This window comes from Rhinolophus sinicus, linkage group LG16 (genome assembly GCF_036562045.2).
Source record: "Rhinolophus sinicus isolate RSC01 linkage group LG16, ASM3656204v1, whole genome shotgun sequence".
Taxonomy (NCBI): Eukaryota; Metazoa; Chordata; class Mammalia; order Chiroptera; family Rhinolophidae; genus Rhinolophus; species Rhinolophus sinicus.
The window spans coordinates 39,275,432-39,301,511 of record NC_133765.1 but is presented as its reverse complement, the minus strand read 5'-3'; the positions used below and the strand labels follow the sequence as shown (position 1 = coordinate 39,301,511).

Here is a 26,080-nt window from a genome sequence, read left to right as displayed (position 1 = left end):
TTATAGATTTTGTGTTTTAAAATTATACATATGGGAGTCACAGTGTGTACTCTTTTGTGTCTGACTTCTTTTACTTAGAATGTTTTTGAGATTTAGCCATGCTGTTGGGTGTATCAATAAAATGTTATTATTGCTGAGTAGAATTCCATTATATGGCTATACCTCAATTTGTTTATCCATTCACATGTGAATTATTATACATGAGATCTGTTCTTTACATGAACATAAGTTTTCAATTCAAGGAATGGAATTGATGTCATGTGGTAACTGTATGTTTAGTATTTTAAAAACATGCCAAACTGTTTTCCATAGAGGCTGCATTATTTTATAATCCCACCAGCAGTGGGTGAGGTTTCTGATCTCTCACTCCATATCAATTATTACATTTTTTACTTTAATTGTGCTATTGGCTGTGAAGTACTCTCTCCTTGTGGTATTCATTTGCATTTCACTAGTGACTAATGAATGTTGAGCCTCTTTACATGGGTCTAATGGACAGTCAGCCCTATGTATTCTTTTAAGTGAAGCATCTGGTAACATATTTTGTTTGTCTTACTACCTAACTTATAAAGGTTCTTTGTATTCTGGTTTCGTGTCTTTGTCTGATAAATGTACTGTGAATATACACTATTCTGTGGCTTGCCTTTTTATGTACTTAATGGTGTTTACAAAAAAGCTGGGGTTTTTAACTGTTTTAAGAAGTCCACTTAATCATTTCTCCTTTATGATTCTTGCTTTTTGTGCTATAACAAATCTTTCCCTAGACCAGGGCCATAAACATTTTCTCCTATTTTCTTGTACATATTATAAAGTTATAGCTTTTACATTCAGGTTTGTGATTTTGAATTATTTGTATGTAATGTCACGTAAGGGGAGTTTCTCCCCACACAATTAAACAGTTGTTATACCACCACTGGCTTAAAAACTATTGTTTCCACATTGAATTATTTTGGCACTTGTGTCAACATATAACTGACAATGCATGTGCCCATTTATGGACTGTTGTATTGATATGTATCTTTCCTCGTGCCAACATTTCATCAGTGTACTCCTATAGTAAACTTTGAAATGGGTTGGGTAACACTGTTATAAAAAACAAAACAAAAAACAAACAAAAAAACCCCCAAATGCTTTGGTTATCTTAGGTCCTTTAAATTTCCGTATAAATTTTGGATTACCTTGTCAGTTTTCACACAGCTGCCTCTGAACCTAAAAAATAATTTGGGAGAATTGCTATCTTAACAACATTGAGTTTCCCATCCATGACCATGGTGTATTTCTCCCTTTGTCATGTGTTTATTATGTATTCTTTATGTGTTCTTGAACTTCAGCAAAGTTTTATGCTTTTCAGTGTACAGACTTTGCTCACTTCATTAACATTTCACATCTTTGTATCATTGTGAATGGGACTGTACTTCTGACTTCATTTGCAAACTGTTCACTGCTATATAGAGAGGAAATCAATTATTGTATGTTGGCCTCGTACCCTGTGGTCTTGCCAAGCTCTCATTAAGGTTCTAGTAGCTTATTTAGAGGTAAGAACTTTTGAAGAGAAAATAGTCTGTCACTGACGAGATTGTTTTCCTGACCCTAAAAGTAGTATGTATATGTATTCTTTAAAGAGACTGGAAAAAACAGAAAGTAAAAAAATAAAAATAAAAATAAGTGAGTGCCAATTTCAATATGTAGGTTAACTGTTATTAATCTGACAAATTCCCTTAATTTGAGCAAGATTCGTTTCATTTTTTTACAATTCATTTATTTTTACATACTTGAACTTATTCCATATTGACACTTATCATGCTTTTTTCATAATACATGCCAGCATCAACATTTTTCCTGTTATGAAACTGCATTATTTTAATGCCTGCATAATATTACATGGATATACTATAAATAACCACTTTCCTATTATAATTTTCATATTGCAAATGTTGCACTGGCATAAACGATGTCTCAGTGATCATCCATAGACACGTATGTCTTCCTACATTCCTTATGATGTTGGTGACAGCAGTGTCATCATGACGAATAGCTAACACATACAGTACTCACTACGGCCCAGGCACTGTTGTGAGCACATTACACACATTATCTTCTCCTCCACACAACTCTCTGAGGTAGGTACTAGTAGCATCTCCATTACACAGTTGAGGAAAGCTGGACCACAGCTTATCAGAAATTCTAAGAGGCCCAGTTCAGGGGCTCCTCTTCCTCTCCCATGGGAACCAGTGCTTACGATGAAAACTAGTCCTGTGGGAGTCTGTACACGTGTGAGTGGTACGGAAACATGGACGAGAGCAGCAGTGACCGAGGGACCAGCAATCAAGTCCTGGGAGACTCACAGTGTGAACCCTGAGCAAACTCAGTGTCTCCACTGTCCAATGAAGAGTATGAGTTACAGGGTCTCATGTTCCTTGTAGTTCTCAGATCTCATGAGTCTAACAATCACTTCTAGATTTTTTTCTGGAAGAAACATCAAGATATTCATCCCGTTGGTCTTGGCAATATTTATCATTCACCGCACAGGAGAAACATTTATAGAACCAACCAGAGAACTAAAACAGATTCTCTTCCAAAATCTTGTTAGGGTCACGGATTTACCAGGGAATCTGAAGATTAGAATCCTCTCCCCCGAAGGGAAAACCTTTATAAAAATTGTATTAAAATTTGTTTCTGGATCCTCAGAAATTAATTCATACACCCACCAAGGGTCAATGATATCCTCAGGCTGGTAAGTTCTGATTTATGTAAAAGGGGAAAACATGTATGACTGGGAGGGAACTGAGAACGCAAGGACTTCTAATTAGCGTTCAAGGTTTAAATTAAAGGACAGACACTGGGGTGGGGCAGCTACAGTAATACCAGTAACCACAGCTAATAATTATAAAGCACTCAGTATGGCAGATACTCTTCTAAGCGGTTTATATGTTTGCTCATGTAATTCTCACCGCAATCCTACAAGGTAGTATTACTCCTAATTTACAGAGGAGGATATCTCTAAGTTTGGCACAGAGAAGTTAGGTAGAATGCCCAAGTTCACCCAGGAAGTTTAGGACAGAGGTGGGATTTCAACTTGGGTAGTCTAGCTCAAGTTTATGCTCATAACCACTGTCTTCTTTACAAAGACAGGCCACCGGCCACCTTGGAAGGAGGGTGCCTGTGGGTAGTGCTGTGTTTATCGCATGAGCATACGAGCTCTTAGTATTACCATGTACCTGCTCTCACTCAAATGGACACCCTCCCAGGTGTGTTCAAACACCCAGAGCTCCTTTAGGTCCCAACGTCCAGAGAATCACTGTTTTAAAATACCCAGATGACTTTAGCACCCAGTCTGATGGAGCACAACTCTATGACCCAAACAGCTTAGAATTAATGGGAAAGCTTGCTAGTAGGTGGTTCTCAAGCTTCCTTGATGGTGGAATAGAGAAAATATCCTTTTTTAATACTTAAAAATGTCTTCCACAATTATTAGTTACACTGAATAAAGTATAAAACTCACTCCTAATCCCAATACCTATTCATTTATCCATAAATATTTTTTCAATTCTTGCCTACATGCAAATACATTTTTAAATGGGTACTACTAGTAGTAAATGCACTATTCTTTCTGTTTTCCATTATAAGCATTTTCCCGGCTAAACAAGATGTAATATCAGACACGTAAAACACACTAAACACTATTACGTGTCTAAGAAGGGAAGGACAATCAAGTAAAAAGTGGCATATTAATTCACTAGAATATTATTTTCTACCTTTTGTTACAATAACGATATCAACTTTCTATTCTAATCAACAACTCTCATTAATTTTTTTGAAGAAGGTACCTAAGCTGGACCTCTCTCAACAACTCAACTACTTAATGGTTCCTTCTCAGATTTTGGCACTTAAGGTTTGGTCAAGAATGCTCCCAGGCCAATTACTTTTGTAGAAGTTTGTGGAGAGGAAAAAAAAATACGATGTATTTGTATACTAAAGTGAAATCTGGGTTTTTCCCCCCTCTAGGACCAATTCTATAGTGCAAAAAACGATACTAATGAGACTAAAAGCCCTTCCATATAGATTACATCTGTACAGCGTCTCTGCAGGAACTCTCCAATGCAAAATACAATCACAATGAAGTGTTCCATATTCATTATATTAGTAACTTTTTTCTCTGATGTTACCTGTCTGGTATCTGATAAGGTTAGGGCTACTAACAAGCGCTGCCTCACACTGATTACAAGTTAAGAACTGCTCCCCCGTGTGCGCTATCTGATGGACTACAAATGGAGAGGTCTGGCTGAAGGTAACTCCACACCGGTCACATTTATAGGTCTCTTCCCCAGCATGAACCCTCTGGTGCTTAATGAGGTCATTCTTCCTAATGAAGGCTCTCCCACACTGACAGCATTCGTACGGCTTCTCTCCAGTATGGATTCTCTGATGCACAATGAGGGCAGAACTCTGGCTGAAGGCTTTCCCACAATCATGGCATTCGTATGGCTTTTCTCCGGTGTGGGTTCTCTGATGTGAGAAAAGGTGAGAGCTTCGACTAAAGCATTTTCCACAGTCTTTACACTCAAAGGGTTTCAGTCCGGTGTGAGTTCTGTGGTGCACAACCAGGTGAGATCTCTGGCTGTAAGACTTCCCACATTCGTTACACTCATAGGGCCTCACTTGCACGTGAGTTCTCTGGTGCAGAATGAGGTGTGTGCTCTGTCTGAAGGATTTTCCACACTCAGGACACTCGTAAGGCTTCTCTCCAGTGTGAGTTCTCTGGTGCCTAATAAGCCTGGAGCTATGAACAAAAGATTTACCACACTGATTACATGTGTACAGTTTGTCTCCTGTATGAGTCCTCTGATGGGTGACAAGGTGAGAGAACCAGCTGAACGATTTTCCACATTCTTTACACTCATAGGGTTCCTCCCCAGTGTGAGTCTTTTGATGTCCAATGAGGTGAGAACTGCGGCTGAAAGATTTTCCACATTCTTTACATTCATAGGGTTTTTCTCCAGTATGAATAAGCCTGTGCCTGGTTAGATTAGAGCGCCAGCTGAAGAATTTCCCACATTCCTTACATTCATAGCGTTTCTCTCTACGCATACCCTTTGATATACTAAGTGATGTGCCATGAGGCAGAGAGTTACGATCATCAGGGCACTTGTAGGATTTATCAACTGTTTGTGTCCTTGCAAACTGAATAAGGTGTATGTTCTGACAGAAGGTCTGGCCACATTCATTACTGTTATTTGCATAGCTTTTCTGATGACTGCTAAAAACTAAATCATGTTTTAAACTCTTAGCATGTGAGTCATGTTTATGGAAATACTCTCTCAGTACCAGCTGAGCAGGAATAAGACAGGTTCCCCCATATTTACCATTTTCACCAACTCTTTGATGAGTAAGTGCTTTCTTTTGGGTGAGTGCCACTTGCCTCAAATGTCTCTCCTTGTTTTCTTGATATTTGTCCAACTGGTCTTCACATTTCCAGACTTCTTCTAATGACAAATACCAGAGATCATTCTTTGCCATTCCTTCCATTTTAATGTCATAGGATTGTCTATCTTTAGAAATATTCTTACTGGAAATTAATGATTTAATTTCAACTGCAGTATCCCAATCTGAAAGAAATGAAAAAGCTTTGCATAATGAAAGAAGTATCACTGCGAGAATGGTGGGATGTATGTGGAGACAAGGTATGTAAGCCACGTACAGTTGCTTTGATATAGCTCCGTAAGCGTGATTGAGAATGAGAAAGGAAGAACACAGTAGTAAACGAAGTGTGCCGGGCAATGCAGTACATACAAGGAGCAGAGAGAGTAAGAAGCCACGGGACTGGTTATGAAACATGGGATCGGCACATGCAGTGGTGGGGATGCTGATAAAGGAAATCCACAGAAAGGGCTGCGCTTCCATGACCTAACCTATTTATTAATGATGTAAGAACCTAACGTGTCCACTTGTTGCCAGGTTCTCCCCCAACATGCACGCCTCACACCACGGACAATTTAATATCCTAAACAATGAGCACAGCCACGTCAGGCAATGCCTTTTATCTACATCACCAAAGCACTCAGAATGCACAGACGGCTGACACAAGTAGCCTCTCAGAAAGGACATGATAGGCTGGAAAAGCAACCACACAGAAGCCACGCAGGTACAGGCTCCAACCTAAGCTACACCACTGCTAGTGGTGAATTCAGACAAGTTGCTACCTTTTCAAAAATAATTTTGCTTTTCTGTAACCTGAGGACGACAGTACTTGTCATGTAAGATTATCAAGTACTACATAAGGTGTGAACTCATCCAAGTCTGACATGTATGGTTGAAGCAACACCATTTATAATAATCATTAGGGTCATTACTGCTGTCTTCGATTCCTTTGTTCTGAGACATCCAGACTGGACAACTGACTAACAATGGGACTAACACAACAGGGCACTAACGCGTGTTCTCCTGGGCATTTTGCCGACCTGCGTGTACCCATGTATGTTACTGCCGATTATTTCCCCTGGTTAAGACCCTAGGTTTGATTCTCCAAGCCTTTCAGGTAAATGTTTGGTTCCGAACCTAGAAACAGAACAGTATTTACACAGCGCCACCTGTTCCTCCACTAGAGGGGTGACACCGCACTTACTTACCTGGTGTATGGACTCCACTGTGTCCCCTGAAAAACACATGGTAAAGTCCTACCGCCTACATCTCAGAATGTGGTCTCACTTGGCAACAGAATTGTCACAGATGGAATCAGTTAAGATGATGGAGAACAGAAGCTGAGTGGGCCCTACTCCATTGTGACCAGCATCCTTGTAGGACAGGAGAAGAGATTCAGAAACAGAAGCACGGGGAGGGGGCCAGATAGACTGGAGGGGGACTGATGCACCTACCAAGGGACACCTGGGCTACTGGGGCTAGAAGAGGCAGGAGGGGTGCTCTCCTGGAGGGCGCATGGCCCTGCTCACACTGCCTCCTGGCCCCCAGAACTGTGAGGAAATACCCTTCTGTTGTTTCAAGCCACCCAGTTTGTAGAACTTTGCTTTGGGAGCCAGAGGACTGATACACCAGGCACATAATCCCTGTGAGCAGCTCCTGTCTGCCTTCTTTGTACACCCCAACCCCAAACAGCACAATTCCCATTCACAGCTCTGTTAGGAGATTCCCTCCACCTGACTTCTTTTCTTTTTGTTTTTCTTGTGGTAGAATATACATAAAATTTCTCCCCTTAACCATTTTTAAGTGCACAGTTCAGGTGTTACACACATGCAGGACCGTGCAGCCAGCAGCACCATCCACCCCGTAACGCTCATCTTGTCAAACTGAACCTTTACCCCATTAAACAGTGACTCCCCACGCGCCCTTAGCCCAGCCCCTGGCAACAGCCACGACACCCGTCTCTGACTCTGACGACTTTAAGTACCGCACATAATTGGAATCACACACAACTGTCTTTTGTGTCTGGCTCACTTATTTCCCACAGCATAACGTGCTCGAGGTCCGTCCATCCTATAGCGTGGCAGGATTTCCTTCATTTTTAAGGCCGAGTAATATCCCATTGCCTGTACACATACATACATACACATACATACACATACATACACACATACACACACACACACGGACTGCTGGATGAGTTCTGACAGGAAATACACAATCTTTTCCCTCCCCACCCCTCAGATCAGGGCATGGAGAACTTTTCCAAGTTGTAAACACCAATTTGAAAACTATAAAATGAACATGAGGAATGGGGGGCGAAGGACTGATGGGGAAAACTGGGTGGGGTGCGTGGACATAATGATGGGTGCTTTCCTTTTTTAAAATCCTGAAAGTCTCCCTTCCTGTATCACGTGACATAACCACTCATGTGGGTTATCTTTAAACTTTGGAGCACGCACTAGTTATCTGACCCTGCGAATTTTAAAGCCCTCACTCATTACACTTTTCCTTTTGATAATGAAGTTCACACGGCTGACAAATTCCCTGAAGCACCATGTGTTTCAGAATTTCTTTTGACAATAAATACTCGGTAAAAGTGTAAACTGCTGGATCCAGTCTATTACTTTTGGATACTTCTCAACAGACATCCAGGAAAGCTTGCTAAATAAATGAACACGTGGATGGAAGAAGTCAAGAAAGGCACTAGTAGGAAAATGAAAGAAAACAGGACAATCTTGCATCCCAGTGTTTCTGAGAGCAGCTGACTGATCTAGATCTTACCAGTGAATTGAAAGCCCTGCCCTTGAGGCACCTACAGGCCAAATGAAAAGTCAGAGACGGTCTATGACATTTAAATGTGCAGTAAATCCTCCCCGTCCGTAGGTTCTGCGAGTTGAAGCAAACCATGTGTAACGAAACCACCTTTCCCCTAGACTGGCTGACATAAAGGAGGGGTGAGTTCCTACGTATCTCATCCACGTTGAGTCAAATGACACTAATGGAGAACCTGCTGGAGACTTAAAGTGGGAGCTCAGGAAAGGAAGGCACCTGAGCTCCCTGAGGACTCATAAGGGCCTCAGAGGGAGCCTGAGGTGAGACTTACAGGACAGCTGGACGGACAGGTCCTCTCTACATCCTACTGAGAGCCCAGGATGCGGGGGATGCCTGCGTGTGGACCTTAGTGTCAGGCGCAGACGCTGCAGGCTGCAGGGGACTCAGGAGGCCGTGTGTTGGCAGGAACCTACTATGTGCAGTCGCTGGCAGGAGTCCCGTGCGCAGCGGGCTATTTGCAGCGTGACTCAGTGACACCCAAGAGGGCGGAGAACACCTGTGAGTCCTGAGCATGGGGAGAAGACTGCTTACAGAGAACACAGAAGGAGGAAGACAGGAGCTTACCTTCTACCTGATTTCCTACACAAAGGGCAGTGCGGGAAAGAAGCGAGGTCAGGAGTCCACAGAATGATTTGTGTTTTAGATATTAAGATTAAAATAAAATAAGATAAACATAACAACATTAAATAAAGAGTGAGGGTACAGTGAGAACACAGGTTCTGCTCGGGAATGGCAAGAGTCTGCTGGGTTTTCTAACCGGCAGAGGACACGCAAGACAGTGGCTGGCGATGGGGTCCCACTGCACAGAGGCTGTGGGAAGGGGCCACGTGAAAGGGGGGAGACAGGCAAAGATGGAAAAAAGATTCTGTGGAAATAAGAGAACGGGGATGCTAGAGCTGGTAACAAGCACACCAAGAGAATGATGGTTTTAATGAAGAAGACACCTTTGTCTCTGAGGCAAATGGAAATGTGACAAGACTCTAGAAAGAAGACTAATAATGGGGAAACAGGTAAGTAAACGCAGACTTCTTGTCAGAAATGAGGAGAACCCGTGACCACTGTCTCCAGCCTAACGGGTCATCTATGCTCCTGCCTGTAACACTTCTCGTCTGGTTCTCACCTGGGTGGGCATTTTGGGGACTCCCTCTGTCCACCAGCCACGGCTCGTCCCCTTTCTCCAACTGTAGGATCACATCGGGCTTGGCACACTGATGACCTGTTCACAGGGAAAGATACAGAGTTGGACCAGGGTGGGGGCTCTCTGGGATGGATACAAAGCATCCCAGAGTCAACCTGAACCCCCAACCTCTTCACAGTCCTGGGGGACAATGAAGAGCAGACAAGGTGAGGCTACAGAGGCAGCAAAACGGGCATTTTTAAAAATTCAACAAATGAGAACAATTTTTTGCCCCACACAAATAAGGTCCCTGAAGCCCAGCTCCCTCTGGTATCTGCTTCAGAGTCTCCACAGCTTTTGATCAGTGAAGGACCAAAGTCATTGCAGGGAGTTTCCCCAACACAGAGGTCAGACTCACCCAAAGAAACCAGGTTCTCGTAGTTCTCCAGCGTCACGTCCTTGTACAGACCCTGCTGGGCAGGCTCCAGGAGTTGCCACTCCTCCCTGGTGAAGCTCACAAGTACGTCCGTGAAGGTCACCAGTGTCTAAAACAGCACGGAGCAAATCTGCGTTGAGTGGATGAGTGTTGCTGCCTCCCTTTCCAGAATGCTCAGAGAGGGACCAGGCAGACAGCACTGGGGCAGGGGCAGGGATGGGGCAGACCCTGTGCCTGGTGTCAGGAGTAGTTATCGTTGCTTCTGGACGATCCTGACACACAAGGCTCTTAGGCACCTACTGTCCCCAAGCCAGATCTGTTGTGCTTTACATTTAGTATATGTGCTGCCGAGCACTGTGCTTTACATTTAGAATCTGTCAGACACACTTTTATTTAAATCAACTTTGCTGTAAACAGTTAAAGCAAGGGGAGCCAGACACCAGGAGTTAGTTAACCTACATTTATATTATGTGAAATAAAGAACCTAATTCAAGGCTGGAAAAGAGAGAGAAATGGTCTTGAATTCAGCATAGCCTAAAGCTTGAAAGACCAAGCTAGCCATGTTTTACGACCAAAAATAATTATCCAAAACATTTTTCCTAAACATTTATAGGCATAAAAATAGGAAGATTACATTTCCATAAGCAGCAAAACAACCTGATAAGGAATCACCACACAGAAGCAAGGCCTTTCTCTATGAGCCGCATCTAAAAGGAGCCATGACCACAGGAGAAGCACCACGGCTGGGGTCGAGGAGCTCTCCTCAGAGGCCATGAAGCGCTGAGGACAGGGCAATTACGTATTTTTGTAAGTGCTGAAAGGAAACAACTGTCAAACCAGAATTTCTACGTCCAGGGAAAATACCTATCAGGAATGACGCAGAATACATTGTCAAATGCAGAACTAACAGAATTTGTCACCAGCAGACTTGCTCTGAAAGACAGGCTAGAGATGGTCCCTAAGGCAGAAGGGAAGTGATACCAGAGATAAACGAACTCTCAGGAATTAAGGGCAAGCAACAAACAATACGCATCTCGTGGAACCTAATAGACTAGTTTTCTTCTCCGAAATCCTTCCAACTATGCAGCGCAGTCCAGAGCAAAACCGACAGCACCTCTGGCGGGTTTTCAACATACGTCAGGCAACATGTGAGGGGCCCCCTGGGGGAGAGGCGGGACAGGGTGAGGAGCCCAGAGTCCGTCCGGAGGCCCCTGGTCTGGCTGCTCCCACGTCCACCCCGACCTCTTTGGGCCTTGGGTGCAGTTACCCCTTGCTAATTTCATAGCTTGTCCCCAAGTTCCCCCAAATAGGCACTGCCCGTGGAGGTGCTAACACAGCCAGAACCACACCCAGGACAACCAGGGACTAGCTGACCCCTCGACAGGCACTCCCATTCTCAGATCTTTCCTCTTCTTTGGGGAGCAAGCTTGCTGTGGGCTCAGTTCCTCCGTGTGCATGAAAGTGTTTCATTCCTCGGTGGGACCTCCCTTTGCTCCACCCGCATTTCTGATAAACCTTGTCTTTGCCATGACAGGAAATAAACTACCACTACAGACAAAGCACACGACAGGGTGCTGGTCTCCTGGAGGACAGTGTCTGAGATTCGATCTCTCAAGTTCCCAAAGAAACTTCAGAACTTAGGCAAAAAGGGGTTTTCAGGTGGAAAAGAAAGAAGGCAGCCCAACTCACGTGGGACCAGGCAGTTGGCGACTTGGCTTCCATGCCCTCCTCGTTCCTGGCGATGCTTGAGTAAGGTGAGGTCCCGAGAAGGAAAAGCTGGGGAAAAGAGAGAAACACGAGGGAAGTTTGCTGCGACTGGAAGGTTCCACAAATCCTCACTAGACTCCCTCATCCCAGCAGGTGTAATGCAGAAACCGCCACACAGAGAGACAGACATTCCAGAAATGCAGCCACAGTGCCTGGAATTCCGGGGAGTAGGATGAAAAGGGCTGTGTAGACTGCTTTTTCCCCTTAACCCCCCGAGTTCCATGCAAAATTTCATTCGGAATCAAATTCTACTACCACAAAACCGTCTCTTTGGAGGAAATCAAACAAACAACAAACCCTGACCTGATTTAACACCCTCACTGTATAGATAAAGAAACGAGCGTTTTCTCCAGCTGGTCACAGAAGGGAAATCAGAGATCTGAAGCACGAGAAGCGTGATGGGTCCCCACTGGCCTGAAGTTGGAAGGTGCCACGTGGCAAGAAATGAGGGCAGCCTGTGGAGCCCAATGCAGCGGCCGGCTGACAGCCAGCATGGATACAGACAGGGACATCAGGCCTACAGCTGCAAACAACTGATTCTGCCAACAGTCAGTGGGCTGCCCCCACAGCCTCCAGCCGACCCTGCGCATCAGCTGCTGGACATCTGAGCAGAAAACCCAGCCACACTGTGTTGGACTCCCACCTACAGAACTGTGCGTTGTAAGCGGGAGCTGTGAAGCCGCTGAATCTGTGGAACTCTGTTACACAGCAATAGGAAACCAATACCCGGCCCATTACCTTTGAAAAGTATTTAACTTTAGGGAAAAACATACATTTACTATGCAGCGAGCAGCACCCGTGCCCGTCACCCAGCTGCCTTCCACCTGGTTTCAGCTCCTTCCTCGCTGCAGAGCCCTTGACCATTTCTTGTGATGTACGTCTGCCGGCAGCAAGCTCTCAGCTTTTGGAGGCCTGACGACACCTTTATTTTGCTTTTCTTTTCTCAACAGCTTTATCGAGATGACTCACACCCCATACAATTCGCCCACTCAGAGCGCACAAATTCAGTGGTTAGGTATGTTACATTAATAATATTTAAAATTATGGTACAATGTATATAACAAAACCTGCCATTTTAATACTGCTAAGTGTACAATTCTGTGACATTAACTGCAACCATCACCACTAACCCCAAACCTTACCCCCACCCCAAACAGAAACTCCTACACATCAAGCAGTAACTCCCTATGCCACCCTCTCATCCCCACCTCGGGAAGCCCCAGTCCACTTTGTTTCTATGAACCTGCCTGGTGAACAACACCACGTAAGTGGAATCACATGTTATTTGTGTTCTTGTGTCTGGCTTATCTCACTCACGTAGCACGTTTTCAAGGTCCATCCACGTTGTCATCTGCATCAGAACCTCATTGCTCTTAATGGCTGAATCACATTCCATGGTATGGACCCCCTTTTGTCCATCTATCTCCCTGCTGACGGACACTGGGGTTGTCTCCTCCTTCTGTTGCTGTGAAAAACGCCACTGGGCACACTGGCAGACAAGTACCAGCTCGAGTCCCCGCTTTCAGTTCCTTCAGGCGATTAGCTTGGAGTGGAACTGCTGTGTCATGTGGTAATATTTGGTTTAGCTGTCAGAGGACCAACCACACTTCTCATCTCACATTTACATGAGCAATACATGGGGGGGTCCCATTTCCCCACAAGCTTGCCAACACGTTATTCCATTTTAAAAGATATTATAGTCATCCCAGGAGGTGTTAAGTGACATCTCCTGGTGGTTTTCATTTGCATTATTTTCATGTGTTTATTGGCTATTTCCGTATCTTCCTTGGAGAGATGTCTGTTCAGGTCCTTTGCCCATTTTTAAATTAGACTGTTTCTTTTTGCTGTTCAGTTGTAGTTCTTTCTATGTTCTGAATATGAAATCCTTCTCAGATACATGTGATTTTTAATATTGTCTCCTATTCTGTAGGCTGTCTTGCCTTGAAGTGCATTTTTGCTGACTGTAGTATTTGAAGTAGACAGTGATTTTTCCTTTTGGTGCATTCTAGCTACAGCTCCACCCCCAATAATCTGGAGTTAGAAGAATTCTCCAGTCTGGCTTCTTCCACCGGGCACGGTTCCCTGTGTGAATGCCAGCGACTACTCCCTCTAATCCCTGACAGGATTCTCTCACTCGCCTCACACTGTTGATCGGGACTCTGATGACCCGAGGGGACCCTGGACAGGTCCCGTCTGGTGTTCTGTCCTATGAGCTCTCCCCAGATTCTCAGCACCATGTCCTTGACTCAGGGAGTCTGCTGGGCTCCACTGCACCCCCTTCCTCTGCTGTAACCTGGAAACCCGCTCACGGCAACACACGGGGGCAACCAGAGGGCTTACCTCATTGGTTTTGCATCTCACAGGGATGACTGTCCTTTACTGTCTGACATCCACCGTCTTCAAACAATCGTGTCATGTCGTCTTTTTGTTGTTGTTGCTTTTATTTGGGCAAGACGGTAAATCCACTCCCTCTTTCTCCATCTTGGCCAGAAGCAGAAGTGTATAAACATTGCATTTTTAACTGTTTTAAATTTTGATCACAATTTTAATTTCCACATTTTAAATACTATGCTGAACGCTTTCTATATGTTTATATTTGCAGTTCTTTCATATTTTGTTCTCTCATAGGGTTTACCTATGTCGTCTTTTGGAGATGTTAATGATCTCCATTTCAATCCTATGCACATTTTAATAAATAAAAGCACGCTGGCTCTGCCCCTCCCTCCAGCCCTGATCGGCTCCCCAGTGACACCTATCATGGAGGGCACCAGCAGTCTCTCAATTGTTCCTTCCAGAAGCTCTTTATTTACACTGCTTCCTTCCTCACCTAGATTTCCTCCTTGGTACTTCTCAGTCTTCTGTAAAGATTTCAAAAGTTATGATTGGCTTAAATGTAGGTTTCCCTTTGTTTCATCTGGGTCTTGTTTGGTCTCTATTTATTCAGTGACCCCCGGGGCACTGTCAGGACACAGTGTATCTACTTGCTCTAGCCCCACGGTCTACGCCATTGCATGGCACACACGGGCTACGTGCTTCGTCTAGAATGGACAGACCACTCTGTCTTGTACTCCAGCCTCTTTTGCTGACCTCATGTGCTGAAAGTGTGGACTGCAGCCAGACTGCCGGGGTTCAAACCCCTCCTCCATACGTACCAGGTCATTTCCTGACAGTCCTTCATCTGTACAAGGATAAATCAACGCCCACCCCACAGGGTTATGATGATAATTAAGTGAGACAATATTTGTCAAACACATACAACAGAGCCAGGCACACACTAAGGATTTTGTTTGTTAATTAAGAGAACAGTTGGGAGCTTCTGGGCTGGTGAGCACGTGGGGATGAGGGGAGGTGGTGCCCGGAGGGCATGGAGGCTCCTGCCTTTCCCCAGACCTGGCCCTAAGCATGTCTTCCGTCTGGCGGTTCCTCAATTATATCCTTTTACAATAAACCAATGATCTATAGAGAGATTGTTGGCATTTCCTATTTTCCACATAAACAGAGGAAATAAATAAAATGATTTCACTGTTTCTTATTTCAACAGTTTTTAAAGATTTTAATCCCTTAAATTAACAAATGATGCCATGCAATACACCAGCCAAACCAAGCAGAGAATATGAAGCTGAGAAGTACGAGCTGTCAAAAGAAAGATGGCCTGTTCAGATGCCACTAGAGCAGGAGCCAGGAGCCCCAGACTCCACGCCAGCTTTAGGACGGCATGTGCAGAAACACCTGCCTGCAGAGAGTATGAAGTTCAACACTTAAACTGCCCAAATGATCAGAAGTGCTGCTGGAAGCTTCCTGTGGAAATGGGCAGTTCTCACAAGGTGAAGGAGGCCAGGGGCCGACTCCAGCTCGTCAGTTACCAGCACTTCAAGTTTCTTGGAGACTGAGCCTCACCAACCTTACCCCCTCCTGCAGCACCCTCCCTATAAAAATGCATTTCCTCTCCAAAAAAACAAAACAAACAGAAAAAACATTGACATCTAATGACCCAGTCACACTAGTGTCTTTCTAGACTCTGTTGTCCTAACATCTAGTCAGTTATTGGAACCTGTAAATTCCCTCTCCTAAATTTTCTCCCATCCACCTTTTCCTCTAGAATCCTGCTGCCTTGGCCTTGGTTCAGACCTCCTAATTCCTGACTTAGAGACATCCTACTGGGCTTGTCTGCCTCGCTCGCTCTCTCCTTCAGTGAGATCTCTGTAAAACACGTTTCAGTGCTTGGTTAAAACTCTGCTGGCCTCCCAGTACTTATAGGAAAATGGACCAAGTCCATAGCACGCATTCAGTGTTCTTTGTGGCTGGGCCTTCTCTACCTCACTAGCTCCACAAGTTCCATCAAACAATCACACTTTCCCCAGCACACAGCAAACCGCTTCAACGCCCACACAGACACTCCTCTTCTGCCAGCAGTTCTCCCCTCCTGCCTCTCAGCAGAAACCCGTCCACCCTGCAGGACCACACAAGACCTTCCTCCTGTGCCATTCCCTAGCTTCCTGGGAAGGGCTCATGCTTCTTCCTCTTTACTCCCCCAGTCCGTAATACCAGAAGCTACATGGGCTGAACAAAGACACAGCAGGAGAGCCACAGCTCGCTGACCACGGGGTTGTGTCCACGTGCAGTGAGGTCTCTGACGCCAGGTACAGGTCCTGTCCTTACGGTTTCTTTAGCCCTTTCCCAAGCAATGGGAGTAAGGATTAGTTACAAGTTTCAGCTGACAAAGGCAGTTAACATACTAGACGTGGAGGTGAAGATAAAGAAGTAGATGCTACATGTACCTTGTATGCGTGTTACGAGAGGAGTATCAGGTTCATTTTAAGGAATCAGGATGCCACAGTTTGCAAGTGTAGTGAACGCATACAGTTCCTTCATTCCCTCCTTCCTGCACCAGATCTTGGCTGGCTGCTTACAGTGTGCCAAGTGCTATCCAAGGAGCTGAGAACTGAGTAGTGGCTATTCAGACAGGCCCCTCCCTCACGATGCTGACTGTTTAGTGTCAGATGAGCGATGGCTGAAATAACCAGGGATGTCTAGTCTGCACAAGAAATTGAGGGGAGCAAAAGAACAGTCTTCACACATTTACAGGTCTTGTGGAACAGGGATAATATTTATTCTGAATTGTTCCGGAGGGCAGAATTAAGAGCAATGTGTCACAAAGAAGTCAACTGCAAGCCAACAAAATAAGACACTGTTAATCAAATGACATCTGGATATACAAGGTGTTGTGAAAGGAGGCAAGAAATTTCTGGTCACCAAAGAATTTTCAATAGGATCTTATAAAAGTAACTGAAAAGTACAGTATAGCCTCCAGTTTCCATGGATATCGAAGGTCCATTCCAACGGCTCTGCCATGTTATGATTTAAAACACAAATAGCTCACAATCCGTCGCACTGCATCCTAATTTCCCTTCACCTCCACTTCTAGGTTTCCTCAAACCTTTATCTAAACTACCGTTTTCAATGCTGACAGCACAACTGGAATTCCCAGGTATGTTCATAAATTACTGGTACCTTGGTTCCCACGCCATCCCTGCCCACAGAGAGAATCTGGTTTAATTGTCTGTGTTGGGACTAGGCTTCCTTCAGGTAGTCCCTGATTCTATGTAAATACTGCACTATGCTAAGCAGAATTTAGAGACAATTTTTACATAAAATACTGATTAGCAGACATCCTCAGTTAATTTATATGTATCTCAAGTCCTTGCCCTGTGACTGGCACCTGCTAAGAGCTCAAGAAATATGTGTTGAGAGAAAGAACGAAAGAACAAATGAACAACTTTCGAGAAAAGGCAGAAATGTGTGCAACTCGTTGTCCAGGAAGGCTCGCAAGGCAGAGAGACAATTTTAATGAAACAGAAGAGTAGATGAAGTCATAGGGAAAAATTAGCGTGGAGCTGAGGTGGTTTAACAAGGCGTAGGGAGGAGCGCTATTTATTTCCCAAGTCGACAGTTACCTGTATCCACCATCTCTAACCTAACATTTGTTAGCAAGCATTCTGGATAACATCTTGCCTTCCCTTTTTCTTCCTCTTTTTTTTTTTTTAAAGTATGTTCTGCTATTAAGGCATAGATAATATTGGAATTCTTCACCTCCATATATTTCGGATGGGATCTATGGAATCTTGATGTCAGCCTTATCTTTGACACTCACACTAGACGTCAGATGATAAGGCCTCTAGTGTCAAGGGGAAATAAAAACATAACTAAATTTATGAACTGTCTCTGAAAAATAAAACCAGATCAAACACACACAAACCGCCAGTTAATCTATTTGAGTTAAACAACAACTAAAGAACAGGAAGGTAGAGCTAGAGATTTGTAAGCTTTTTTTAAAGACCACACACAAAACTGCTTGGTCCTGAAAATAATGGTAAGACTGACATTTTTATCAATATTTTTAGGCCAAAAAATAGAAGTCTATCCAGCCCTTTCGGCCACCAAACTTGTTAAAAGCAGACCTACCTCATCAACGGTTGACGTGTAACTTTTATTAACATCCTCGAATAGAATCAAGTGGTACATTATTAAAAACCAGTACAACCAAGTTGCATTTCTCCTAGAAACATAAGGTTTTCAGTATTAAGAAATTTCTTTGACTCACAAAAAAGAACATGATTTCTCAGCAGACGCTAGAAAGGCCGGATGCGACCTTTTAAGCCCCTAGTCCCAGATGGAGGGAAAAAGGAAGCATCACCGAGAACGTGCTTCACAGGCACCACCGGCGCCACGCAGCACGTTCAAACGCCAGGGTCCTGCCGTTATCCGCGGAAAACCAGGCACGTCTGCTACAAACGCCACGACGGGCGTCCAGGAAGCACCGCGCAGGGAAAGGCATTGGTGCAGGGGCAGAAATCGCCGTTAGGAAGAAACACGACGTACTGACAACGTTACCGCGCGCCTAGCACGACGAGGCTAAGCAGCCGCAATGCTGCGGAAGGGTCGGTGCGTCCGACTGCGAGGCAAACACGCAAACGCGACGCGTCGGGCCCTACCTGCGAGGAGCCCTGCAAGGTCCGATGGGGAGCAGCCCCGTCACAATGGCAGCAGCCACGGCCACTCAGACAAGAGCCAGGGCCCCGCGGGCGGCGGCGCGGGTCTCCCCGGTCCCCCCGTGCCCACCGCCCTCCACGCGCCCACGCCCCCCGGGTTCGCCACGCCACGCGCCCGTCCCCTCACGCACGCGCCCCGGGGCCGACACGCGCACGCGTACTCACGCGCCCGGATCCCTCGCTCACACTCCGCGCCCCGCGCCCCGCGCCCCGCGCCCCGGCCCCTCCGCTGAGATCGGCCACCGTGATGCGAAGCCCAGAATCCCTCCGCGACGCGGCGCGAGAGCTCCTGGGAAATGTAGTTCCGGCGCTGCGCTGAGCGGGGCGACCGAGCGTGGGGGCTCCGAGCCCCGCCTTCCTCCTGGCGGCTTCGGGGCCCCGGGCCGCCGCCGTCCGCCCCGCGCCGCTCCCCGCCCCGCTCTCGCCGAGGCCGGGGTGTTCCGACGCCGAGAGGCAGGTGCCCGAGGACGGGTGAGCGCGATGGAGCCCGTAGAGACTGAGGAGACGCGGCGAGGGGAGCAGTCACTACGTTCTGCTGTGTGCGGGGCGGGCCCTGCCGCGAGAGCAGCCGGGGAGCCGGGGTGCGGAGCCGGGAGCCGGGGCTGCGGGGCCGGGGCGCCGGGCGCGTGGGGGCGGGAGGCGGCGGTCGCGGAGGGCCCTACCCGAGGCTGCGTCCGCGGAGCCCCGATCGCGGGGACCAGGCGGCGAGCAGGGGAACTGGGCGCGTCCCCGCCGCAGGCTGGTGCCGGCTGTCGGGAGGCGGCGGCTCTAAGTGGGAGCAGCGGGGCGTCCTGGGTGCGCTTCGTGCTTTGCCCCGGAGCTTTTCCTGACGCCCTTAATGTCTTAATCAATTTATGGTTGGATCACAGCAATACGGCTTCTCTATGCGAACCTTAAATTGAGAGACCTTAAATTGTATGAAGGTTATTTGGACCATGAGTCGAAGAAAAAAAAAGTTTTTGTAAAGCATTTATGAGATAACAAAAAGTTAAACACTGCCTATATATTTAGTGTTAAGGAATTAGGGCTAATTTAGTAGGTGTGATAATATCCTGGTATTGATTTTCGAAGGGTTCTTATTCAGAAATAAATTCTGAAATACTTACAAATAATATGTCATTTCCAGATATGGTTCAAAATAGAGTGATGGGTACAAGAGTGTTCATTATACTATTACATTGTAGTAACAATAGTGATTTTTCTGCTTTTTAGCCAGTCTTGAATTCCTGGTTAAACCCTGCTTGAGTGTGATATGACAGTATTACTTTAATAGAAGGTCGTATTCAATTTATTAATATTTTACTTAGGACTTTTTCAGTGCTCAGAATTATGATTGCACTTTAATCTTCATTCTTTGTACTATACTGAACAGATTTCACAAGTCTCATTAATAACTTGGGAAGCACAGCTTTCTTCTTCTATTCTGTAAAATAGTTTTCCCTTGAAAGTTTTGGGCTCAAACTCTAGGTGTAGATATTTTACTTCTTGGACATCTCTCTCTTTAAAAAAAAAAAAAAAAACCTTATTTATTTTAAGTGTGTTTTTCCAGGACCCATCAGCTCCAAGTCATATAGTTGTTTCAATCTAGTTGTGGAGGGCACAGCTCACAGTGGCCCATGTTAAGAGCACCGCGCTCTGACCATCTGAGCTAACCAGCTGCCCCGATATTTTACTTATGATTCAATTTTTTAATGGTAGTTGATTAGTTTAGGTTTTGTAGTTCTTACTGAGTCAATTTTGAACACTTAAATTTTTCTAGAAAATTATTCATCTCATCTGAATTTTTAAATGTGCTTGCATGAAGTTGTTTGTGCTATTCTTTCATAGTGATTTTTAAAATCACCGCTGTAATTGTATTTTTTTAGCCTACTATTTATCTGGGCCATCTTTTTTTCCTTGATTAACCCTGCAAGATATGTACATTAATCTTTTCAAAGAAGCAGATTTTGGTTGTTTTTGTGATCTTTTATTTTTGTCTTATGTCTTTGTATTTTGGTTTTCAGTTAATTTTCTCTGTCAATGTTTAAATTTACTTTGTTGTTATTTTTCTGCTTCTTGATTTGATTGCTATTTTCTCTGTAATTTTTTTACTGCCCAAGAAATGTATATATACAGTTTTTAAAGTCTAATAGTAATAATAAAGGCTACTAATAAAAACAGGAGGCTCCTGTTTCTTCTTGGTGGTAAGGACTTTGAAATTTTTAAGCAATTCTGGCTTTGAACTGTCTTCAGTATCTTTTTTAATTCATCGGTTTGTGACATTTTTAAAGTTTCTTACTGTGTTTAATGAGAGTTTTTACTGTTAACACCCTTCCTTCCTGTATGACAACATAATTATATTGCAAGTATTGTAGTGTAGTTGTCTTACAAATTGTGGTTAAATTCATGATCAGTGTTTTATCCTCATAACTATGTAAATAGTCTTTACTGCTGAACGATAAGTTCCTTTTCTACAAATTTTACTTTTTCTGTTACTAATCATTGCCTTTTCTTCCTCATTTGCTTGTTTTCCTTAAGCCTATGTAAAATGCCTCTCAATTCCTTTTTCCTCAAGGTGAAAACCCATCATATAATCTTAAACCATTTTCTCGTCTCCCGAACACGTAACCCAGGAGCCTCCCAAACTCCTGCAGTCTAGACTGATCAGATTCCTTAGGCATCAGCCCACTGGCACACTGGGACTTCCCTTTACCCTCGTCCATTTTCTCCCTCATCTCTGTGTTGGATGTCATATTTCCTGAAACAACTTTAGTCCCTTTTTAGTGGATTATAATGTTAGTACCTTCAGACAAATCTATTTCTATGTTACATACACTAAAGGAACAGAGTTATATACATTTCTGGTGTAGAGACATAAAATATACCTGTCTCAATTAAAATGCCAATTCTGTATTTTTTTTTTTTTTAACAGGACTTTATTGGGGAACAGTGTGTACTTCCAGGACTTTTTTCCAAGTCAAGTTGTTGTCCTATCAATCATAGTTGTGGAGGGTGCCGTTCAGCTTCAAGTTGTTGTCCTTTCAGTCTTAGTTGTGGAGGGCGCAGCTCAGCTCCAGGTCCAGTTGCCGTTGCTAGTTTCAGGGGGTGCAGCCCACCATCCCTTGTGGAGTCTAACCGGCAACCTTGTGATTGAGAGGACGCATTCCAACCAACTGAGCCATCCAGGAGCTCAGCGGCAGCTCAGCTCAAGGTGCCGTGTTCAATCTTAGTTGCAGGGGGCACTGCCCACCATCCCTTGTGGGAGTCGAGGAATCGAACTGGCAACCTTGTGGTTGAGAGCCCACTGGCCCATGTGGGAATCGAACCGGCAGCCTTCAGAATTAGGAGCATGGAGCTCTAACCGCCTGAGCCACCAGGCCGGCCCCCAATTCTGTAATTTTGTCCATTAAAACAACGCCTTTGAAGTATGATACCGAGGGAGAAGGCTTGCATTTAAAGGTAAACATGTAATCTTCAAAAAGTGAGACCAGTAAAAGTATCAGCGTAATAAATTATTGCATGATTTGCTGAGATCCTGAAAGCCTAAGCATTTCCTTTTTGAAGTCACACTATGTGCTCATTGTGCTGTTTTTCCTTTTCTATTAAAGCCATTATAAGAATGATACAGGAAAGTACTCTGCCATCTAATACTGTTAGGCCTCACTCCTGAGGCTTGGAGCATAGTTCATGCTTCTATGTTAATCCTGCTCAAGTGTTACCTGGACCAACTTATCCTAAGGAAATAAGGACTTAGCAGGGAAAGAGTAAATTGGAGGTAATCAAATTAACGGTTGTTTCAAAGTCACATGTCTGCCTCTGAAAACTCCAGTAAAGTTCCTATGTGAGGTAGCAGCCAAATCATCATGTGTGAGGTTATTCAGGTAAACACCAAGTTATATGCAGAACAGAGAAATTTACCTAAAACAGCTGTGTTTAGCAGGAAGATTATTTTTTCATTCCAAAAAGTTAACTAAAAAAGTAGCAAACTATGCATGAAATTTAATTCAACAACCATGTCTTTTTTGACTGGTTGTCTTTAGCTTTAATTTCTTTTTAATAATGCATGCTCTTTCCACCCAGGGCTGAGAAGTTGTCTGCAGGTGAAGCCAGTACAAATAACCAAGGTAACAGTTCTAGAAGGTGGCCGAGGATGACTATACTACACATCATTACATATCCCAGTAAAGATTTAGCTGATCAGCCCTTGATGGGAGGTAGGGGGAGGGCATACAGTTTTTACGTTGCCTTCAGGAGGCCTCGTTTCCACCTTTCTTCTTTTATCTGAATCTGCCTCTGCCTACAGGGATGACGCCCAGTGAAATATCCCCTTGTTCTGATTGGATGAGAGAAACAAGAAAAGAAATATCCTGATCTATCTTCCTATTGTGTGGGCACATGTCACTCACACTCTCAAGATGGCAGAGACTGACCTGTCCCCACTACGGGCTCTGACTGTACAGGACTCTGCCTGCTTCTGTGTGAGAAATACTGAAGAGGAAAGGATGGTGGCTGGATTTCCAGCCACCTGCCTCCAGGGACCAATGACCTTTAAAGATGTGGCTGTGGAGTTCACACAGGAAGAGTGGGTGATGCTGGATTCTGCTCAGAGAAGTGTATACAGAGATGTGATGCTGGAGAACTATATGACTCTCACCACAGTGGAACGTCAGTTATGCAAGCCTCCTGTGTACTCCCTGCTGGGTCAAGAAGAGATGATACCGAGGCAAAGAATTCCTCAAGGCACCTGTCCAGATTGGGGGACTCAAATTAAAACCAAAGAATCAACTCCTATGTGGAATATTTTTTGGGAAAAAGCATCCAATGGAATTACAAGTGGTAAAGTTCATGATGGATGAGTGGTCTCCCACATTAAGAGAAGAGTGGGCAGGCCATAAGATCAGAAAACAGCACAAGATCTCAGAGGGTAATTTGAGGCAAGTCACATTTACCCAGAAGAAAACAGCATATCAGGAGAGATTCTGTGACTGGTGTGAATTCGAGGAAAACTCTAAAATTAGATCAAAACTTGGTTTTTCAAAGAGAGTTTCTACCAGGAAACACTGCCATAAATGTTCCTTAGATGGTGGGTGTTTGAAGTGTAATTCAATCCTAAACAATCACGAGGAAAACTCTCTAAGTGAGAAGCTCTGTGGAAATTGTGAATACGATAGAGCTCTGTGGCATCTTGAAAGAACTCAAACAGCACAGAAAGAGCACGTATGCTGCAAACATGGTGTAAAACATAGCATGCTCCCTCTGCAGAACCACCTTCACACAATGGGAAATTCCTATGAATGTAACAAAAACAAAACTCTTTGTCATCGATCATCCCTTAAGCGACAGCAGCAGCTTCCTACTGGAGAGAAACATGAGTGGACACAGTGTGGGAAAACCTTTGGGATTTCTGATTTCACTTTGCACCAGAGAAATCACCTGGGTGAGAAACAGTATGCATGTCAGGAATGTGGGAAAGTCTTCAGTGATTCCTCAACTCTAAGGAGACATGTGCGAACTCACACTGGTGAGAAGCCCTATGAGTGTCCTCAGTGAGGAAGAACATTCAGTCAGAAAACATCTCTTAGGGCTCACGTGAGAACTCACACTGGAGAGAAACCTTACGAGTGCAACGAATGTAGGAAAACCTTCATTGTTTCCTCTTCCCTTAGGAGACATGTGCAAACTCACACTGGAGAAAAGCCCTACGAGTGCCCGCAGTGTGGAAGAGCCTTCAGTCAGAGCGCTTCACTTATTATACACAAGAGAACTCATACTGCGCGAGAATCCCTGTAAGTGTTTGGAGTGTGGAATCACCTTCTCCATTGTTTCAGATGTATCCCAAGCTCTCTTTTTCAGTCTTCTCTAAAATAAGCATTGAAGGCTAAAAATAGTCCTCTAAACACTCCTTTAGCTATATAACATATTGGTCTATGTTAGTTTAATTCTAAATACCTAACATTAAGACTTTTTTGATCCATAGCTGTTTAGAATTAAGTATCTGTAACATGTGAGGTTCCGTTTTCAGATGATTGATTTCTAAGTTAACGGCAGTACGTTCCGTTCCGAGTGTCATGGGGGTTTTCTGGCCAGGTGTGGCAGATACAGCCAGTGGCCAAGTAAACAAGCTCCTCCTTCCCTGCTGATGACGCTGTTTGAGCTCACAATACCAGAGTCTAGTAACAGAGCTTCTCAGCCAAGTGTCACCATCTCCCTCATTCCTGAGCAATCGGAACTAGTGTCACTAGGGACAGACCTGGTCTTTTCTCTTTGCGTTTCTGCCTTCCCCATTCTCCCTGTGGCTTTTCCATTCCTGGAGCTGAAGGAGCCATCTTGTGACGGTGGGAATGACAACCGTGCCTAAGGATGAGGTAGTAGGAAGAGTCTTCAGAGCCATCTGTAAATGGCTGGGCCAGCTCTGCACTGCTTGTAGCTGGACATCTTTTCATGAGAAAAGTAAGCTTCCTGGTTTTCTTAAAGGCAGTATGTGAATGCAATCAATATAGTAACCTTGTTTAGGAGAAAAGGATCGCGAAGCCCTGCAGAGTTAAACATTTTATGTTGGACGTACACATTTGGTCTTTGCGTGAGTCATCGTCAGTGGTGCTCAGAAGGGTGGTTCCGCTGGGTTGCGGTTGGGATTTAGGTACCATTTTTTAATGAATTACCCTGTATTTGCTTTAACAACATTTTTCACACCTTCACAGTATTGCCTGTTTAATTATGTATCTTCCACTCAAAACCATGTGCCCAGCTTTAGTAAGGTGGGAACTTTGTCTAAATTGTTCAGTGTTTTATTCCAAGTACTTGGCCCATAGTAAGTATTCACATAAACATTTAAGGTTTTCAGTAAACTTTTTTACTTAGTATTTCAGTGGCAGCTTAACTTAAAAGAAGGGTTGGGTTGTAAGTGACTATATAGGCAAAATTTGCATGGAACCAAAATTTCTTTTCTCTGAGCACTAGAGCCACTCTCAGCATGAGGAGCTCTTCCACCATGACAGACACACGGAAACTAGGACGGTTACGAGAACCGCAATCTGTTTAATCATGTTCCCTCCTCCCATACCCTCTTCTCCTCTGTCACAAGTTCATCGCTCCTATGTGGGCAATGCCCAGGGGCTGCCTCGTTGTGTGTCACATTAGAGGCACGCGATGACTCAGCTTGGGGGAGGGTGCAGTGTCCTCCTCTTGGCTTCCAATGGAAGCATTGATCAGAACAGCCTTTCCTGGCAACAGGGAAGCAATGTGGCTCCAAAGGGAGAGGATTCCTAATCTTTAACCTCACAGGCTTTTCTGAGCTTTAAAAAAAAGCTCTTCATTCAAGCATGCATAAGGAACAGGACTCATCTCATATATATATATATACACACACACACACACACACATATAGATATAGATATATACGTGTATATGTATTTTTTTTTTTACATTTTTAACTCCCCTTTTCTATCTCCAACTTTTTAAAGGTGAACTACTTGGAAGTAT

At 44.4% G+C, this 26,080-nt stretch overlaps 2 protein-coding genes across 13 annotated transcripts; one reads left to right on the top strand and one right to left on the bottom strand.

Moving 5' to 3' along the window:
• Nucleotides 1-1,724: 1,724 nt before the first annotated feature.
• ZNF10 (zinc finger protein 10) lies at nucleotides 1,725-18,878 on the bottom strand. 12 transcript variants are annotated; one of them, XM_074321267.1, is made up of 6 exons: nucleotides 13,911-18,246; nucleotides 11,493-11,579; nucleotides 9,786-9,912; nucleotides 9,371-9,466; nucleotides 5,420-5,606; nucleotides 1,725-2,466 (listed from the first exon to the last, which is right to left on the bottom strand). In XM_074321267.1, exons 2-6 carry the CDS (start codon nucleotides 11,523-11,525, stop codon nucleotides 2,442-2,444), a joined length of 468 nt encoding a protein of 155 aa, XP_074177368.1. In that variant the 5' UTR covers nucleotides 11,526-11,579; nucleotides 13,911-18,246; the 3' UTR covers nucleotides 1,725-2,441. The 12 variants fall into 12 exon arrangements, with proteins under 12 accessions (XP_074177368.1, XP_074177367.1, XP_074177360.1 ...); XM_074321266.1 differs by having other exon boundaries at nucleotides 1,727-2,466; nucleotides 5,364-5,606; XM_074321259.1 differs by lacking the exon at nucleotides 1,725-2,466 and adding an exon at nucleotides 18,785-18,873 and having other exon boundaries at nucleotides 4,120-5,606; nucleotides 13,911-14,051.
• A 29-nt stretch (nucleotides 18,879-18,907) lies between these two features.
• ZNF891 (zinc finger protein 891) lies at nucleotides 18,908-25,940 on the top strand. The gene is given in 5 exon segments (XM_074321272.1): nucleotides 18,908-19,090; nucleotides 21,829-22,722; nucleotides 22,902-23,427; nucleotides 23,429-24,373; nucleotides 24,375-25,940. Coding segments are annotated over 3 exon segments (1,446 nt in total). The 5' UTR covers nucleotides 18,908-19,090; nucleotides 21,829-22,722; nucleotides 22,902-23,013; the 3' UTR covers nucleotides 24,462-25,940.
• The last annotated feature ends 140 nt before the right edge of the window (nucleotides 25,941-26,080 follow it).

What these genes read in the sequence shown, in the direction of transcription:
- ZNF10 (XM_074321262.1), bottom strand. Translation starts at nt 11,525, where the DNA reads ATGGAAGCCAAGTCGCCAACTGCCTGGTCCCAC. An exon ending in CGCCAACTGCCTGGTCCCAC is followed by an intron (nt 9,913 to 11,492) that starts GTGAGTTGGGCT and finishes GTGCTGTTTTAG; the next exon opens with ACACTGGTGACCTTCACGGA. An exon ending in TCCCCAAAATGCCCACCCAG is followed by an intron (nt 5,607 to 9,370) that starts GTGAGAACCAGA and finishes CATTTCTTTCAG; the next exon opens with ATTGGGATACTGCAGTTGAA.